The sequence below is a fragment of the Aethalodelphis obliquidens genome, unplaced genomic scaffold, assembly GCF_003676395.1.
Source record: "Aethalodelphis obliquidens isolate GAN/ISIS:26980383/991018 unplaced genomic scaffold, ASM367639v1 scaffold70, whole genome shotgun sequence".
NCBI lineage: Eukaryota > Metazoa > Chordata > Mammalia > Artiodactyla > Delphinidae > Aethalodelphis > Aethalodelphis obliquidens.
Genome location: NW_020838014.1, coordinates 9,415,006 through 9,432,582, shown reverse-complemented (window position 1 = coordinate 9,432,582; position 17,577 = coordinate 9,415,006). Strand labels below are relative to the sequence as shown.

Sequence of the window (17,577 nt, the reverse complement as noted above, 5' to 3'; positions counted from 1 at the left end):
GGGTTTTCCATAGGATTAGCCACTGGCATCATTATCCACAGACTTTTATTGAGCATCTACAGTATGTAGGGCATAATACTAAGTGGTAGAGATACAGAAAGCTAAGAGGCTCCATGTTCCCAACTTCAGAAGTTTATAGCTTAGTTGAGGAGATGGGAGTCTAATGTTAAAGTAATAATACTGGTTCCACAAAGCTACCCCATACCAGTTCATGGTTTATAGTTCCTCCAAAAACTATAATGCCATAAGGAAGCATAGGCTAAGAGTCACAAACAGAACTAAGTGGAATGGAGATGGTAAGTCTTGGTTTGTGGGTGGGCTGTGTCTTCACATGTTGGGACTCTGAGTAGGTGGGGAAATGATATCACTGTTATCAGCTCTTTCATTTTCCATATTCCAGGTTGAGATAAATAAGGTTAGGAGGTAAAAAGAATCTGTCTCCCACTCCTACCTTCTATTCCAAACCTGAGGAAAGCATTATTGCTAGGCAACAACAAAGGGTAGAAAAAAGAGGAAGAGAAAGAAAGGACAGAAAGTCAAGAATTGTGTTCTCTTTGGATACTGAGATGATGCCTCCAGGGGGCAGCACCAAGGCAGAGAAATACACTAAAATCGCTCATTCCTCTTTTCCTTGGTCTGGGGCTCCCCACACTTCCCCACCATTACTCCTCCCATTCCTTCCAACTTTATTTTTAGCTGCCAGTGGGAGGGGGCAGGATAGGAGGGAAAGTACAGAAAACAGAGAAGGAGAGGGACAGAGGCACAGAGGACTTCTCACGCAGACAGAGAACATCCAGACATGGAGTTCCCCCTCATCCCCCACCTGTTCTTGCCCCTGATGTTCCTGACAGGTGAGGGAGGTTAACTTCTTGGTTTCTGGTGGGAACGAAAGATATATGGATTGTTTAGCATTGGGATCTTTATGGTTAAAATTCTTTGGGAGTTAGGTTAAGAGGTTAACTGATTCTATGTTTCGTGTGTGTGTGTGTGTGGTGTGTGCGTACACATGCGCATGGGTTTGCATTCTTTTGCCCACACATATGACTGCCTGGCAAGGGCTGAAGCTGTCCAGTGCCTTGTGTAATATTTGTGTCCAATTAAATAAAACTTTGTCCTAAGCCCTGGAAGAGTGAGGCGACCAAAAAGAAACATGATGTGAACTTCCACATGGCTAGTCTGATTACTATTATCCCCCTCCCTACTTCTCCCTGCCCTTGGTGGTCTCTGGGTTCCTGAGACATAACTGACTAACTGTGTGGTCAGAACTCTGGGTTATTCTAACCAATGTGCTACAGTTCCTGGTCATACAGCCTTGCCAGTTTCCTGGATGCAAAAAGGCTCACATACAAAACACTTTTCTGAAAATGAGCTTGGTTTGAGACAGAGCTATAGCCATTGGTGAAAGTGGTGGTGGGGTGGCCTGAGTGGGGGTTACTTGAAGGAGCAAGTCACAGGGAAAGAACCATGGGAGGGACAAGAGGCCTGGAATTTTTCCTCATCAGTGCCCTGTAATCTTCGTTTCCTAAAATACCAGCTCTGATTTTAAACAGATTGGGGTTGGGAGGGAAGAGTCAGCAAGAACATGATTGAGGGGGTCTTTAGAGTGGGCTGAGAGTTAAGGAAGAAATGCAAGCAGGCAGGGGGCAGTTGGGAGGGGGGATGAATTACAAAGGAAGTGGATCGTGAGAAACTTTGGGAGTGATGGCACCCTTGGAAAGGATGTATGGCAAACCATGGATGTAGGCGAGTGGCTCCACCCAGTTAATTACCACTGAGGTTTCCAGGGCTGGAATCAGCCAGAGACCTAGACATTGGAGAAAGAGAGTGAGAGTGTAACAATGATACTGGGAGTCAAGAAGAGACAGGAAGAGAAGAAGAGACCCAGACATGCAGTGTTCACTAACCTCCTCTTGTTTTCCCTATGGTCCTGGGTTTGCGGAGAATTTGTAAGGAATAGTTGTTCTGGGGCTGCAGAAAGGCCTTCTCCCTCTTTTGACCCTCACAGCTTGGAGAGGAGGATGTGTAGGAGGAATGATGTAGAAAAGGGGAACTTGACCCTTCCAGACATGTCTGTAAATGAAATTTGGGGGATAGGAATGGAAATACATCTGTGCAACAGCATGGCAGAGGGCCACAGTTTAGACATCTGGACCCAAACACAGGAAGAAAATCATCCTTGCTTGGAGTATATGACATTCACAGAGTCCAGGGCAGCTTATGAGTAAAAAGAAGGGAGATAGGCTGAGATCAAAAAGTTCCCTCCACGGTTTCTCTCTGGTTGTACCTCTGGGCATTCATTAGGTTCTCTGGCTGATTCCTGCTAACCTTATGATCCTGGCCCCCCAGGTCTCTGCTCCCCCTTTAACCTGGACGTGCATCACCCACGCCTATTTCCAGGGCCACCGGAGGCTGAATTTGGATACAGTGTCTTACAACATGTTGGGGGTGGACGCCGATGGTGAGGAGGAAACCAGGGGGCCGTGGGATTGGGACTGTGATAGAGCTGTTAAGGGGGAGGCAAGGTAGATGGAAATATAAACTAATCTGGTTCTTTGGAAATGGCTGGGGCTCTAGACTTGCCGTCACCATGCCCTTTCCCTCTGGCCTATCTCAAGTGTCATATTTACGCTATGCTTGTATTCATTTCCTCCTCCCAGGATGTTGGTGGGTGCACCCTGGGATGGGCCTTCAGGCGACCGAAGGGGGGATGTTTATCGCTGCCCTGTAGGGGGCTCCCACAATGCCCCATGTGCCAAGGGCCACTTGGGTAAGAAGACTCCTCACTCTTCCACTCCTAACCCCTAACCTTGATACACTAGTAGCTTTGACCCCTTACACCTCACTTTTTTTTTGTTTTTAAGTTTTTTGGAGCATAGTTGATTTACAATGTTGTGTTAGTTTCAGGTGTACAGCAAAGTGATTCAGTTATACATATATTCATTCTTTTTCAGATTCTTTTCCCATATAGGTTATTATAGAATACTGAGTAGAGTTCCCTGTGCTATACAGTAGGTCCTTGTTGATTATCTATTTTATATATAGTAGTGTGTGTATGTTAATCCCAAGCTCCTAATTTATCCCTCCCACCTCCATGTTTCCCCTTTGGTAGCCGTAAGTTTGTTTTCAAAATCTGTGAGTCTGTTTCTGTTTTGTAAATAAGTTCATAGATAACATTAAAAAAAATTAGACTCCACATATGAGTGATATCACACCTTACTTCTTTACCTCCATATCCCACGTACTCCTCTTCCTGACTTGATCCGGACCTCTTCTCATCCTCTTCCAAAATCATCCTGAACTCAGTCACCCCATCTGTGACCCCATGATCTCATGCTCTTCCACTCCACTCCAACCAGGTGACTATCCACTGGGAAATTCATCTCGTCCTGCTGTGAATATGCACCTGGGGATGTCTCTACTAGAGACAGTTGGTGATGGGGGATTCATGGTAAGCTAAGGAAAGGGTGGTGGCGGGGTCTCTGACGGTTTGTGGTAGAGAAAAGGGTGGTATGATAAGGGAAACTGGTCTGTGTGGAGGGGTCAAGGAGTTAAAAACCCTAGAAAGCAAGGAGGGGGGTCTTGGGGAGTGGTCTCAATGCCTCTTTTGACAAAGAGCATGTTCTGAGGATGCCTCCCAATCCTGGGAGTAACTGTTTCCTCTACCCATCCCCAGGCTTGTGCCCCTCTCTGGTCTCGTGCTTGTGGCTCATCTGTCTTCAGTTCTGGGATATGTGCCCGTGTAGATGCTTCGTTCCGGCCCCAGGGAAGCCTGGCACCCACTGTACAACGTGAGCCAGGAGAAGGGGCTGAGGACTCAGTCCCTAGAATGGGGTGCAGGGTGGGAAAAAGATGGGGCCACAGGGTATGATGCTTGACAGGGGAACTGCATGGCTTATCCTCACTGCTACCTAACATGTCCACAAAAGCTCCATGTTTCCTAACAGATGAGAATTCAGACTCTTTACCAGGTCGTCAAGACTCCATGAACTGATTTAATCAACTTCAAAAACTCAGCTCTCACTATATCCCTTCATACCCTGCACCTTGGCTATAGCCTTCACCTCACCATTCTCCTATGTGTCATCTATTTTTATACCTCCATCTCTTTTTGTTTAAAGTGTTCTCCACCCGAATGCCTTCCTGTTTTGTCTCCTCTCCTCAAACATCTCCAGTCTTCAGTATCTTCTCAGTCGCTGCCTCCTTTGATTCTCCACCATCAGGACTGACCCTCCTTTTTTCTCTCACATCATAGAGTGGTGCTATGTTTCTACTAGCGCTTGATTCCTTCTTCTTTGTTTTTTTAGTCAATTGTATATATGCCCATCTTCTCTTTTATACATTTTTATATTTACCCAGGACCTGGCACACTATCTTCCTTATATGTAAAAGTGCCTAATAAATGTTTGAATTAAATGTGCCCTCCTGTGACCTCTTCCCTTGTTGTCCCCATGCCCAATGTCCTTTACCCCTCTGTTCCCCATCACTATACCCCTCCTCCTAGGCTGTCCCACATACATGGATGTCGTCATTGTGTTGGACGGCTCCAACAGCATCTACCCCTGGTCTGAAGTTCAGACCTTCCTGCGAAGACTAGTAGGGAGATTATTTATTGACCCGGAGCAGATACAGGTAAGAGAAGGCGACATGGATGGGCTTGGAGGGGGAGAGACAGGGAGAGAGGAGATAAATGTAGGTAGCATCTTCAGTAGTATCCAGGTGCTCGTCTCCCCTCCCTCGCATACCTTCTCCACCCCCACACTCCATTAGAGTGCACACTTTATTCTCAGGTGGGACTGGTACAGTATGGGGAGAGCTCTGTACATGAGTGGTCCCTGGGAGATTTCCGAACCAAAGAAGAAGTGGTGAGAGCAGCAAGGAATCTGAGCCGGCGGGAGGGGCGAGAAACAAAGACTGCTCAAGCAATAATGATGGCCTGGTGAGGCACTGGGAAGGGGGGTGTGGGAAGCCAGAAGGGTTAGGGGAGGCTTTGGAGTGCAGTGTGTACGTGTACATCCCAAGATGTCTTGCCAGCTTATTTTTTTTGGCACACTAACGTAGGTGGGGGAAGGCTAAATTGGCTGTCATCGCACTCATTGCATTTCTACAAATTGTCTGTGTCTCTCCATGTTTCTGCTTTATTTATCTCTGCAGACAGAATTCTCTCTGTCTATATACCTCCACTCCCACTTTGCTCTTGGCCCTCGGGTTTTCCACCACTCATGTCCTAGCCCATTTTCCAAACGTGACAAAACTCATCTCTGGGAAGACTCCTCTGACCTGACCATTCTCCTTTATTCTACGTTCCCTTAATATTTGTCCTCCTAAATACAATATTTGCTGAATGAATCTATGAGTGAATGGATTTTATACTTACTTGCATTGATGATATGCTGCTCTATATGTTCTATGACATTCAGACATTTGAGCTCTTACTGTATGCCAGTCTCTACGCTAGACAGTTGGGGAGATGGGCTAAAAGGCAAGAGGCCTGGCCTCAGTGAACTGCCGACAGTGTTAAGTACTGTGTGTATGTGTATCTATCTGCACACATCTGATCACACCTCACTCCTTTCTCTCTCTTCTCAGCACAGAAGGATTCAGTCAGTCCCATGGGGGCCGACCAGAGGCTGCCAGGCTACTGGTGGTTGTCACTGATGGAGAGTCACATGATGGAGAGGAACTTCCTGCAGCACTAAAGGCCTGCGAAGCTGGCAGAGTGACACGCTATGGGATTGCGGTGAGAACAGCTCTGGATCTGGAAGGATAGAAGGGATTGGGGAGGGTGACACTGAGGACTGGGAACTTAAGAAAACAGACGTTGACCCCTTCCCAGACATCAGCCGTATTCCCTTTCTTCTCTTTAGTTGGCTGTGTCCTGTACAGCTCTACCGTCTCACAGCACACAGCTAGCAGACCCCACCTTTATCTCCTGACCCCAGGTCCTTGGTCACTACCTCCGGCGGCAGCGAGACCCCAGCACTTTCCTGCGGGAAATCAGAGCTATTGCCAGTGATCCAGACGAGAGATTCTTCTTCAATGTCACAGATGAAGCAGCACTGACTGACATTGTGGATGCATTAGGGGACCGGATTTTTGGCCTTGAGGGTAATGATTACCCTGGAGAAACAGAGGACAGGGTAGGGGGAGTTCTGGGGTATAGGTGGGCTTCTGGAATAAGTTCAGAAGGTCAAAGGGGAAACTGTCTTCCCTTATATTGCCTCATGATGTTTTCTCACACTCAAGGGTCCCACGGAGAAAATGAAAGCTCCTTTGGGTTGGAAATGTCTCAGATTGGTTTCTCTACTCATCGGCTAAAGGTTGGACAGACTCTGACCCCTCTCAACATCTGACTCCTTCCAGCCTCTAACTCAGACAGCTTCAACCCCAGGGTCTTCCGGATTCCTCCTTTAACCAATGTCCATGCTGACCTTCCCATACCCCACCAACTGACCCCAGCATGCCCTCAGTGACCCTCTCACTCCTGGAGAGCTTTTTCTTCTTATTCCCCACTGTCTTTTCAGCGACCCCATCTGGTTCTGCCCTACAGGATGGGATTCTCTTCGGGATGGTAGGGGCTTATGACTGGGGGGGCTCAGTGTTATGGCTTGAAGAAGGTCGCCGCCTCTTCCCGCCACGGACGGCCCTGGAAGATGAGTTCCCCCCTGCATTGCAGAACCATGCAGCCTACCTGGGTGAGTAGCAGAGAGCTGCAAAGGATTAGATGGTGGAGGGGGAAAAAAAAAATGCTTCCTCAGTGGGGGGTGGGATGGAGAGAATAAGGTACTCACTCTTAACTCATGCAGTTTCTCACTGATCTCCTGCTACCTTCCTTTGGGACCCCCTTCTGTGCCTTTAGGGAAACCTCCTACTCTGACCCCATCTTCTTTCCCTTTCACCTCTGATTCCTTGTCCACTTCTAGGTTACTCAGTTTCCTCCATGCTTTTGCGGGGTGGACGCCGCCTCTTTCTCTCAGGAGCTCCTCGGTTTAGACATCGAGGAAAGGTCATCGCCTTCCAGCTTAAGAAAGATGGGGCTGTGAGGGTCGCCCAGAGCCTCCAGGGGGAGCAGGTAGGGCATCCAAGGGAGGGTGAGACCCTTGGCTCCTGAGGGAGCTTCAGGCTGTGGGGGAAGAGAGTGAAGGGACAAGAGAGGGGCCTTAAAAGTCTGTGTTGAATTCTGGTTGGCAGAGTCTGTCAGGGATGTGAGGACCAGATTGGCAGGTGCTCCCCACTTGTCCATAATCTTGCCTTCCCTTTCCTCTGGGGTCACCACTACCCACCGCTCTCCAGATTGGCTCGTACTTTGGCAGTGAGCTCTGCCCATTGGATACGGATGGGGATGGAACAACTGACGTCTTGCTTGTGGCTGCCCCCATGTTCCTGGGGCCCCAGAACAAGGAGACAGGACGTGTTTATGTGTATCTGGTGGGCCAGGTGAGACTTGCTGGGATCCCTAGAACTTGTCTGTGGGGGGCAAAGGGAGTGAGGGAAGGCACACACATTTGAGGGCTGGCTGAGAGGGTAGGACTGTCAAATCAGCATCTTCTGCCTTCTCCTCACCTCCACCAGCAGTCCTTGCTGACACTCCAGGGAACACTTCAGCCAGAACCCCCACAGGATGCTCGGTTTGGCTTTGCCATGGCTGCCCTTCCTGATCTGAACCAAGATGGTTTCGCTGATGTGGCTATGGGAGCGCCCCTGGAGGATGGGCACCGTGGAGCACTGTACCTCTATCACGGGACCCAGAGTGGAGTCAAGCCCTGTCCTGCCCAGGTCAGGAATGCCCCGACGAGGCAGGGGCATGGTGGGAGGAAGGGGAAAGGAGGTGCACCCTTTGGTTATCATTGCTCCCCTGGGCTTGAGACCCAAACTGAACAAGTGCCTTTTTTATCGGTAGTCAAAAAGGTGAGGCGGTGGGGTAGGAAACATGTTGCTCTACTAGAGACTCCTGAACACAGGCAAGTTCCTCTCATTCCTCCTCATGCCTGAGGGGAGAATTAGAAAAAGCCAGGTGGGAGGCCTGGGCAACCAGTTGTGTGAGTCTCTGCTCAGTGTCTCCTCTCTCCCTCTCAGCGGATTGCTGCTGTCTCCATGCCACAGGCCCTCAGCTACTTTGGCCGAAGTGTGGATGGCCGGTTAGATCTGGATGGAGATGACCTGGTAGATGTTGCTGTGGGTGCCCAAGGGGCAGCCATCCTGCTCAGGTGAGTGGCCCCAGCTCAGGTAGCAGTAGACAGCATGGCATAGCTGTTAAAAGCAAGGGCTTTGGAATCACAAAGTTATATTTGGCTTTCTTGATCAACTTACTCTGTGCCTCTGTTTCCTAGTTTATAAAACGGGAATAATAATCGTACCTGCCTTAGAGGTTTGTTGTGAGGATTAAACGCTATAATCTGTGAAAAGATCTAAACACAGTGCCTAGCACACGGCAAGTGCTGATTAAATGTTAGCTATTGGGACTTGCCTGGTGGTGCAGTGGTTAAGAATCCGCCTGCCAATGCAGGGGACAAGGGTTCGATCCCTGGTACAGGCGGATCCCACATGCCGCGGAGCAACTAAGCCCATGCACCACAACTACTGAGCCCGCGTACCACAACTACTGAAACCCACACACCTAGAACCCATGCTCCGCAATGGGAGAGGCCACCGCAATGAGAAGCCCATGCACCAAGGCCAAGAGTAGTCCCTGCGAGAAAGGCCACACGCAGCAGTGAAGACCCAGGCAGCCAAAAATAAAAATAAATTAATTTTTTAAAAAATGTTAACTATTATCTTACTTCTGTCAGAAGGTTCAGGGGAGGCGGACACATGTGTCCCCTAGCTCCTTATTCTTTCCTTTGACCTCAGGGAGGCAAACACTGGGGACTGCCTTTCTCAAAGGGCTTTCTTCCCTCTGCTAGACTTTCTTTCCCACCCTGTTCCCAGCTCCCGGCCCATTGTCCACCTGGCCCCTTCACTGGATGTGACCCCGCCAGCCATCAGTGTGGTTCAGAGGGACTGCAAGCGACGCAGCCAGGAGGCAGCCTGCCTATCCGCAGCCCTCTGCTTCCAAGTGACCTCCCGCACTCCCGGTCGCTGGGATCGCCAATTCTGTGAGTGACTAGAGTGCATGCTAGGCAGCTCTCAACCCCTTGCCTGCCATGATCTTGGGACCCCTCTCCACCTGCACTCTTGCCTGCCCCATTCAGATGTGCGGTTCACAGCATCGCTGGATGAGTGGACAGCTGGAGCCCGTGCAGCGTTTGACGGCTCTGGCCAGAGGCTGTCCCCTCGGCGGCTCCGGCTCAGTGTGGGGACTATCACTTGTGAGCCGCTGCACTTCCATGTGCTGGTGAGGAGGGGGCAGGAACTGCTTTGCATCAGGGCCTGGGAGTGAGAAGAAGGCTGGATCAGAGGGAGGACTTTCTGCTGGATCGGCAAGAAAGCCAGAGTCAGCAAAGTGAGAAAGATCAGACTGTGGAGTCAGGCTGATCTGGGTTTGAATCCTGCTCTGCCGTTTACCACCTGTGAATTCTGGCAACTCATATAACCTGCAAACCTTAGTTTCCTTGCCTGAAAAGGGGGGATAATAATAACAACTACAAAATAGGAGTTAGCTGTCTTAGAATTAAATGTAATAGTATTGATAAAACCTTAGGACAGTGCCTGGCACACAGAAAGTGCTCCGTAAATATCGCCATAATTATCACATTCTGCTAGGATTCCTGGGTCGTATCCCTAATCCTGACTCCCCATGATCCTTGACTCTGGTTTCTCTTAGGATACATCAGATTACCTCCGGCCAGTGGCCTTGACTGTGACCTTTGCTTTGGACAACACCACAAAACCAGGGCCTGTGCTGGATGAGGGCTCACCTACCTCCATACGAAAGCTGGTCAGAAGTGCCAAGCCCTGCCCTGCCCTGGGTGCCAACACTGCCCTTCTCAGTGAATTCAAGAGAAAGGGGAGGGAGGAGACATGAGATCACAGTGAAATCTAACTTGGGCACCCACTCTTTTCACTTTTCCCTCAATCCCATTCCTTTCTCCCACGCCTTCCTCTCAGCCCTCAGCCCCTTCTCTCTCCTCTAGGTCCCCTTCTCGAAGGACTGTGGCCCTGACAATGAATGTGTCACAGATCTGGTACTTCGAGCTAATATGAACATCAGAGGCTCCAGGTGGGATGGACATGAACTGGCCAAATGGGGGTGACCCGAGACAGATCAGAAGGGACTTGAAGGGAGATGGAGGGTTGTTTCTTGCCCAGGAAGACAGAAGCGAGGCTTCTGGCGCTCCTTCAACTCTGGTCTCTCTTTTATCCACGACTCCTAGGAAGGACCCATTCGTGGTTCGAGGTGGTCGCAGGAAAGTGCTGGTGTCAGCAACTCTGAAGAACAGGAAGGAAAATGCCTACAACACTAGCCTGAGTCTTAGCTTCTCCAGAAACCTTCACCTATCCAGTTTTACTCCTCAGGTGCCCTTGGGGGAGGGAATTTGGGAGGAGGACAATTGGGGTATTGTCTGTGAGGGGCCCTAGGGAAAGGCTTGCAGTGTTTAGAGGCTGCAGGCAGGAGGGCAGTTGCAGCCCCACCTTAGCCTCCACCCCGCTTCCTCTGCTCTCAGGGGGACGGCCCAGTGAAGGTGGAGTGTGCAGCCCCTTCCCCTCATGCCCGCCTCTGCAGCGTGGGGCATCCTGTCTTCCAGGCTGGAGCCAAGGTGAGTTGGGGCCCAGGATGAGAAAGGGCCTCTGAGAGATCAGGGACTGGAATCTGCAGGGCCTGGGAGTTTAGGAAAGGAGGCACACAAGGGCTCCTGTTCCTCTGTATTGTCCCATGAGGAGAAATCTACCATGTCCCTCTCTCCCAGGTGACCTTTCTGCTAGAGTTTGAGTTTAGCTGCTCCTTCCTCCTGAGCCAGGTCCTTGTGAGGCTGACTGCCACCAGGTGAGAACAATGGGCATTTCCTCCCAGGCCTCTCCTGTTGGGTCTTGGTGGTGGTGGTGTGCGGGTGGGAGCAGGGGTGGAAACAGCGTGACTCCTTTACTCTAGAGAGGGGTGTCTGAGACAGGGCTGGGATGTGAGCCTCTCCCCCTGACCCTACAGCAATAGCCTGGAGAGAAATGGCACGCTTCATGATAACACAGCCCAGACCTCAGCCTACATCCAGTATGAGCCTCACCTCCTATTCTCTAGGTATGGCTCAGCTCCCCACTGAGACCCCATTCTGACCCCAGACTCATACTCTTTATGTTTCCCCCCTCTCCCTCCATGTGCTTCAGTGTTCCCAAACACCAAACCCTTAGGGCTGCTCTATCTTTTTGCCCTCAGTCCCACTCATGCTGAAGCTTCTCTTAAGCATCTTTCTTTCTTAGGTGTAGTACTTATGCATCCTAGTTGTAGGGCTTTGCTGGGCCCTGGGGGTTGGAGCTGGTGTGATGGGATATGGGGTGTGGCCATAAAGTTTGTACCAAGTCTATGTCATGTCTCATTTCTGTCTTCTCTATGTACCCCTATCTCTTTATCCATGTGCTGGCCCTACCTTCCCTGAATCCATGTCTGTGTGCTGATCATGTGCCCCTGTGTCTGTGTCATGGCTGTGACCATGTGCTTCCTGACTTGGTGTCCACGCAGTGAGTCCACTCTGCACCGCTATGAGGTTCACCCATATGGGACCCTCCCAGTGGGCCCCGGCCCTGAATTCAAAACCACTCTTAGGGTGAGAAGCTGGAGGGACCTTGGCATAAGCAGAGGGAGGGGGAGGAGTTCCTGGGCAAAGTATGGGAGGAGTCTCTCTTAGATTTCAGTGGTATTGAGGGTAAAGGGGAACGGATGAGGAAGAGTCTTTCTCTGCCTCTCACCTCTTCCCATTTCCAATCCTCCTCTTAGGTTCAGAACCTTGGCTGCTATGTGGTCAGTGGCCTCATCGTCTCAGCCCTCCTTCCAGCCGTGGCCCATGGGGGCCATTACTTCCTGTCACTGTCTCAAGTCATCACTAACAATGTGAGTCTGGGCTAGGGGCTGTGGAACCCTGCCCTCTTGCTTTGGTGGACTCACCCAGCTCCCAGCGTCCTGGGTCACTGCTCTTAGGGCTCCTCCCTCCCTGGGGGCGCCTTTCTTTCACATACGTCGCTTCGTTGAGAAGAAAGAAAGGGATCACCCAGGGAAGAACTACAAGAGTGTGGGTGGTGTGCTCCTGCTCAGCCTGGAGTGGCCGGCCTCTCACCATCAAGAGGGTCCCTCAAGTTGGATCTTCCTCTAGGCAAGCTGCACAGTGCAGAACCTGACTGAGCCCCCAGAGCCCCCTGTGCATCCAGAGGAGCTCCAGCACACAAGCTGGCTGGTATGAGTCACAAAAGGGCGAAGGAGGTGTACGGAGTGGGAATGCAGGGGGGAGCAGTAGAGTTTGGAGCCTTGGGCTGGAGAGTAGAGTGGGGAGTGAGGGATATTTCCACCCCAGCGTCCTGATGTGTCTCTCTCTTCTGGTAGAATGGGAACAATTCCCGGTGTCAGGTCATGAGGTGCCACCTTGGGCGACTGGCAAAGGGGACTGAGGTCTCTGTTGGACTACTGAGGCTGGTTCACAATGAATTTTTCCGAAGGGTAAACTTTTCCTTTTCCTTTTCCACTGCTTTCCCCTGCTGCTCCTTTTCCGGTAGACAGACTCGTGTTCAAGTTCGAGCTTTGCCTCCTACTCACAAAGTTATTTAATTTTTCTAAGTTTCTTTCTCCTCATCTCTAAAACGGGGAAGAAAAGACCTACTTCATAGGGTTGTTGTAAAGACTAAGTGAATAATGAGATGAACTCACTAGAAGCTAGTTACTATTCTTGTATTTTCCTCCATTTTATCATATCTTATTGTTATATCAATAATCAACCGACATTATGCGGGCCTCTCACTGTCGTGGCCTCTCCCGTTGCGGAGCACAGGCTCCGGACGCGCAGGCTCCGGACGCGCAGGCTCAGCGGCCATGGCTCACGGGCCCAGCCGCTCCGCGGCATGTGGGATCTTCCCGGACTGGGGCACGAACCCGTGTCCCCTGCATCGGCAGGTGGACTCTCAACCACTGCGCCACCAGGGAAGCCCCAACCAACATTTATAGGATACCTAAATTCAATCAACCCATCAAATGCCTGCTATATAAAAAGCCCTCTATTAGGTAGACACTGAGGAGAATATCCCCAACATTTAGCACCATGCCTAACTCATTGTAGTGATTTAATACATTTTTATTAAATGAATGAGTAAATAGTTGATATTACATGCAGGGTAAGCATGGAGGGTAGTGGGAAGTGATATTGTATAGTGAAAGAGATCTAGATTATCAAAGATCTTTAAAGCCAGGAAGATGAAATAGAACCTAATATGATAGGCAGTCAGGAGTCATGTGAGTTCCTGAGCAGGGAAATGACCTCTTAATTATAACAGCTGTTTAGTACTAGGGGTTTATATTGTGCTTTCCCGTGTTCTGTATACTCTGAATTACACAAGATCCCTGGGATCTTTCAGGGAAGTTAAGTCTGACAGGCCATCCTTCCCTAAGTCTGGTTCTCTCTTTATCTCTCTTTGGTATCCTTTTTTCATTCATTTATTTATTCTTTTAACAAAGATTTATTGAGAAACTAGGGACACATAAATTACTAACACACAACCCTTGACCTCAAGGATCTTATAGTTCAGAGGTGAAAGACAGAGAAGTAAACAGAATATTATAACCTGATCCAGGGTGATGGGGGTTAGGAGGGAACACTTTCCTACTTCCCAGAGGGGATGACATCTAAAGGAAGGGTAGGCGTTAGCCAAAGAAAGAGGAGTTGAATGCATTTCAGGTAGAGCAAACAGAGTATATGAAGGGCCATAGGCTTTCCATCTGTTACCCTTCTTTTCTTTCCCCATCAGTCTCCAACCTTTTCCTCTGGTTTTGAACATCCTGGAAGTTGTGCCCCTCAGCCTCATCTTTGCCATTAGGGTTCTGAGAGCCTTATCACCTGATGATGGCTCACTTTATTTTTTTTTTAATTTTTTTTGAATTTTATTTATTTTTTTATACAGCAGATTCTTATTAGTTATCCTTTTTATACATATATTAATCAATCCCAATCTCCCAGTTCAGATGATGGCTCACTTTAAATGTCTTTCCATTCACAGGCCAAATTCAAGTCTCTGACAGTGGTCAGCACCTTCGAGCTGGGAACTGAGGAGGGCAGTGTCCTACAGCTGACTGAAGCCTCCCGTTGGAGTGAGGTGGGGCTGGAGACTGAGTCTGAGAACTGTGGAACTAGTAAGGGTGGCAGTGGCCTAAGGGCACCTGTGAGATTTTTCAGAACAGAGGTGTCTTCATTAGGCAGCGGTCAGGGAGTCAGAAGTGATAAATCAGAATGGTGGGGTCCCACTGCCTCCATTCCTACCTCAGTCTCTTTCCTTTTAGTCTTCTATTTTGCGGCTGGCTTTGCTACAATGTTGGGTGAGGCTAGCTGGGCAAAACGGTGCAAACAAAAAACAACTCTCCTTCCTATGCAGAGCCTCCTGGAGGTAATTCAGTCCCGCCCTGTCCTCATCTCCCTGTGGATCCTCATTGGCAGTGTCCTGGGAGGGCTGCTTCTGCTTGCTCTCCTTGTCTTCTGCCTTTGGAAGGTAAGCACTGCTGTCGTGGGGAGTATGGGGCATGGTGCTCATGAATTAAGGAATCCTTGATTATAGCCGGGAGAACCGGATTTGTGCTGGGCAGCTAAGCAGGCTGTGGGTGTCATGCCCAGATCTCCTTCACTGTCCTCCTCACTGTCCTCCACAAATGTTGGTTGAACTAAACTAAGCCAAATAAAATAAATTTGAATCTCAGTTTTGGAAGCAGAACAAAATTGAAGACTTCAGATACATCTGAGGGCTGTTGGCCGGGTCCCCAGGCAGGGCATTTGGTGAAGACTCTTATCTCTTTCCCTACAGCTTGGCTTCTTTGCCCGTAAGAAAATCCCTGAGGAAGAAAAAAGAGAAGAGAAATTGGAGCAATGAATGTAGAATAAAGCCCTAGAAAGTCCTCCCTGGCAGCTTCTCCAAAAGACTTGCATAACAGCAGAGGTTTGGGGGCTCACATGGGACAGGAAGAAGCCTCTGGACTATCTCCCCAGACCTGCAGCCTGACTTGACCTTTGAGTCATGAGGATGCTGCTGGCAAGGGATGAGGCCTTACCTCAGACGAGAAGGGCTGGCACTAAACACTCCCACCCTGTGCTTCCCTCCTTACCATCCTGGTTCCAGAGCCAACACTGGGACCTTAGTGTAGGGTCCTTTTTTCCCCATCCCCAGGAATTAAGAATTTTTTGCCTAGGTCCCTGACTTCTTTCAGTTTCCCTCTACATCCTCCCTCACAATTTGGAAAGGACGAGGGTTATCTTCCTCCATTTCCCACCTCTCACCTTCCTGCCTTCTCCCCACTCCACAGGAGAGAGCTGACGTTGGCTTGAACGAAGTAAAGTCAACATCTGCTGCTTTCCTGTGGAGTCTGGTGATTCAGAGGGCCGGATGGGGAGAGTCAACAGGAAAAAAGGAGGGAGGAGAAAAAGCCACAAGAGACATTCTGTACAATTCCAAGGAACAGAGAAGCCTTTAGACAGGCAACTGCCATCCCCCTGAAACCTGAGACTTTCGTGGTGCACTCGCCCGCCCTCAGGTGCTGGTGAAACGGAGCTGCCCCAGGCCTTCTGGGCAAGGGTTTCCCAACTCTCCAGCCTTCCCTGGGAGCAAAGCCAGAGCTGGGTGCCCGATTCTCTGGAGCCAGGGGCCCCCACGTGGCTAGAGCTGGAATAACAGAGAAGACTGGATACCCTAGGCAGTCTTCTCCTCTCTCAGGCCTCACACACTCATGAGCCCTCCTTGGAGCCTCCTTATAGAAACTAGAGAGAAGGGAGTTGATGGTGGAACCCTTTCACCTTACTAGACTTGGGAAGCAGCAGCCCCATGGGGTCTGAATTAAGGAAGAAGCTGAAGTAGGTTGCAAGAGGTCTCTGGGAAGCAAGCCCTTACTTACTTGGCACTGTTTATATAGCACAAATATCTCCTAGGAAATGTTTCTGGGGCATCTCCAGTCATACCTTGTAGGGCTTCTCTGGTACAATCAGTTGGACAGCCCTTGCTTGATGTTTACTGGAAATTCTCAAGTTAGTTTCTATCTCTGGACTACCCCACCACCTGACTCCCATTTTTTGGTCATGGCCAGTAAAGAGAAGTGGATTCTCATTGACAACTGGGTAACATACAGTTCTCTGTAATCAAGACTTTGGACACCAAAGTTAGTTACTGGTCTCCAGAGGGCAGCTCTGACAGCCATTTGAAGAATCAGTACCCATTCAGAGCTGAGAAGAGAGGGGACCCGATTGGGCAGTTGACTAGCCGCCCCAGACTCTGTCCTCCAGGGCTGTTCTTGAGATCTGGTCACAGTGTTTATTTTGGCATGTCTCTGGCCTTTTGCAGACAGCATTGTCTCTGTTTCCTAGCAGGGTAGACAGTATATCAGATGGTCAGAACAAATAAAGTTCAGTGTCAAATGACTTCTGGCTCTCTTTGAGTTCCCTGGGATATAGACTGCTCACAAACGGTGAGAGGTGGAGTCTCGGTTTACCTTGAGACCTTATACAATTGAGTCCCTGGAAGGCAAGGTTATGAAGTATTGAAATGTTTTCTGTGACTCTCCCACTGGAGATGTACTCTAGCCTCCTGCAATCCTCACCTACTTAAATGAGCATAGAGTGTAAAATGTGTAGGTTCAGTAAACACATAGGCCTATACTGAAATCCCAGGTCTGCCATTTATGAGCTAAGTGGCTTTGGGCAAGTCATAACTACCCTGAGGCTCAGATAAAAAGCTGTGTAGAGCAGTGGTTAAGAATGAAGACAGACTTGGGTTTAAATCTAAGCTCTACCACTTAAATCCTGCTTGACCTTGAACAGATTTAACTTCTCAATGTCTTGACTTTCTTGACTTTAAACTTATTAGGGTTGTGAGGACTAAATGAGATGATTCAAGTAAAGTGAACATATAGTAAGTACTTAATAAATGGTAACTATTGTTATAGTTACCTGGCCTATTAGGCTGGGACAACCATTCTGTGCCAAGCTGGTGAGTTATTTTGTGGCAGGAGGATCCATGGTGGCCCTTAGTACAATTCATATAGGCTATAGTTTGATCAACATTTATGCAGCACACTTGTTTCTGGGGCAAGGACTGAGGCCATGGTTATGTTGACAGATTTCCCCTCTTTATCCCCAGTCAGCCTGCAAAGGGAGATGGGTATCCTTGAGGACTGGTTCATCTAATTCTCTCTCCACATGATTAAAAAAGCACTCTTAATATTTTTCTCCACCTAGAGATCCCTCTCTTCTCTCTTCCTCAGCGCCAGAATGGGACTTTCTCTAACCCCAACCTGTTCTTCAAAAAGCCTGTTACCTCTTTCTTCCTTTGAAGCAGAGCCAGTTTGAGAAGCAACTGTAGAAACACCAGGCTCTCCTCAGACACACAGGTGTTGCCTTCTTCTCATCGTTGCTCCTTTGTTCCTTTATTCATTCTTTTGTTCATTCACTCATCAGACATTAAGCACCTAATATGTGC

The 17,577-nt window shown here is 49.2% G+C and overlaps 1 protein-coding gene across 1 annotated transcript; it reads left to right on the top strand.

The window, feature by feature from the left end:
- Positions 1-49: 49 nt before the first annotated feature.
- ITGA10 (integrin subunit alpha 10) lies at positions 50-16,520 on the top strand. Its single transcript, XM_027090972.1, has 30 exons — positions 50-851; positions 2,347-2,458; positions 2,658-2,767; positions 3,357-3,448; positions 3,674-3,788; positions 4,502-4,629; positions 4,788-4,936; positions 5,587-5,737; positions 5,940-6,105; positions 6,244-6,317; positions 6,548-6,692; positions 6,921-7,069; positions 7,291-7,434; positions 7,570-7,773; positions 8,074-8,204; positions 8,926-9,092; positions 9,189-9,331; positions 9,761-9,874; positions 10,071-10,156; positions 10,311-10,452; positions 10,602-10,694; positions 10,845-10,921; positions 11,081-11,170; positions 11,609-11,693; positions 11,864-11,977; positions 12,237-12,317; positions 12,464-12,577; positions 14,125-14,220; positions 14,497-14,610; positions 14,920-16,520. Exons 1-30 carry the CDS (start codon positions 800-802, stop codon positions 14,983-14,985), a joined length of 3,504 nt encoding a protein of 1,167 aa, XP_026946773.1. The 5' UTR covers positions 50-799; the 3' UTR covers positions 14,986-16,520.
- The last annotated feature ends 1,057 nt before the right edge of the window (positions 16,521-17,577 follow it).

What these genes read in the sequence shown, in the direction of transcription:
- ITGA10 (XM_027090972.1), top strand. Translation starts at nt 800, where the DNA reads ATGGAGTTCCCCCTCATCCCCCACCTGTTCTTGCCCCTGATGTTCCTG. An exon ending in CCTGGCACCCACTGTACAAC is followed by an intron (nt 3,789 to 4,501) that starts GTGAGCCAGGAG and finishes CCCTCCTCCTAG; the next exon opens with GCTGTCCCACATACATGGAT. An exon ending in AATTCAAAACCACTCTTAGG is followed by an intron (nt 11,694 to 11,863) that starts GTGAGAAGCTGG and finishes TCCTCCTCTTAG; the next exon opens with GTTCAGAACCTTGGCTGCTA.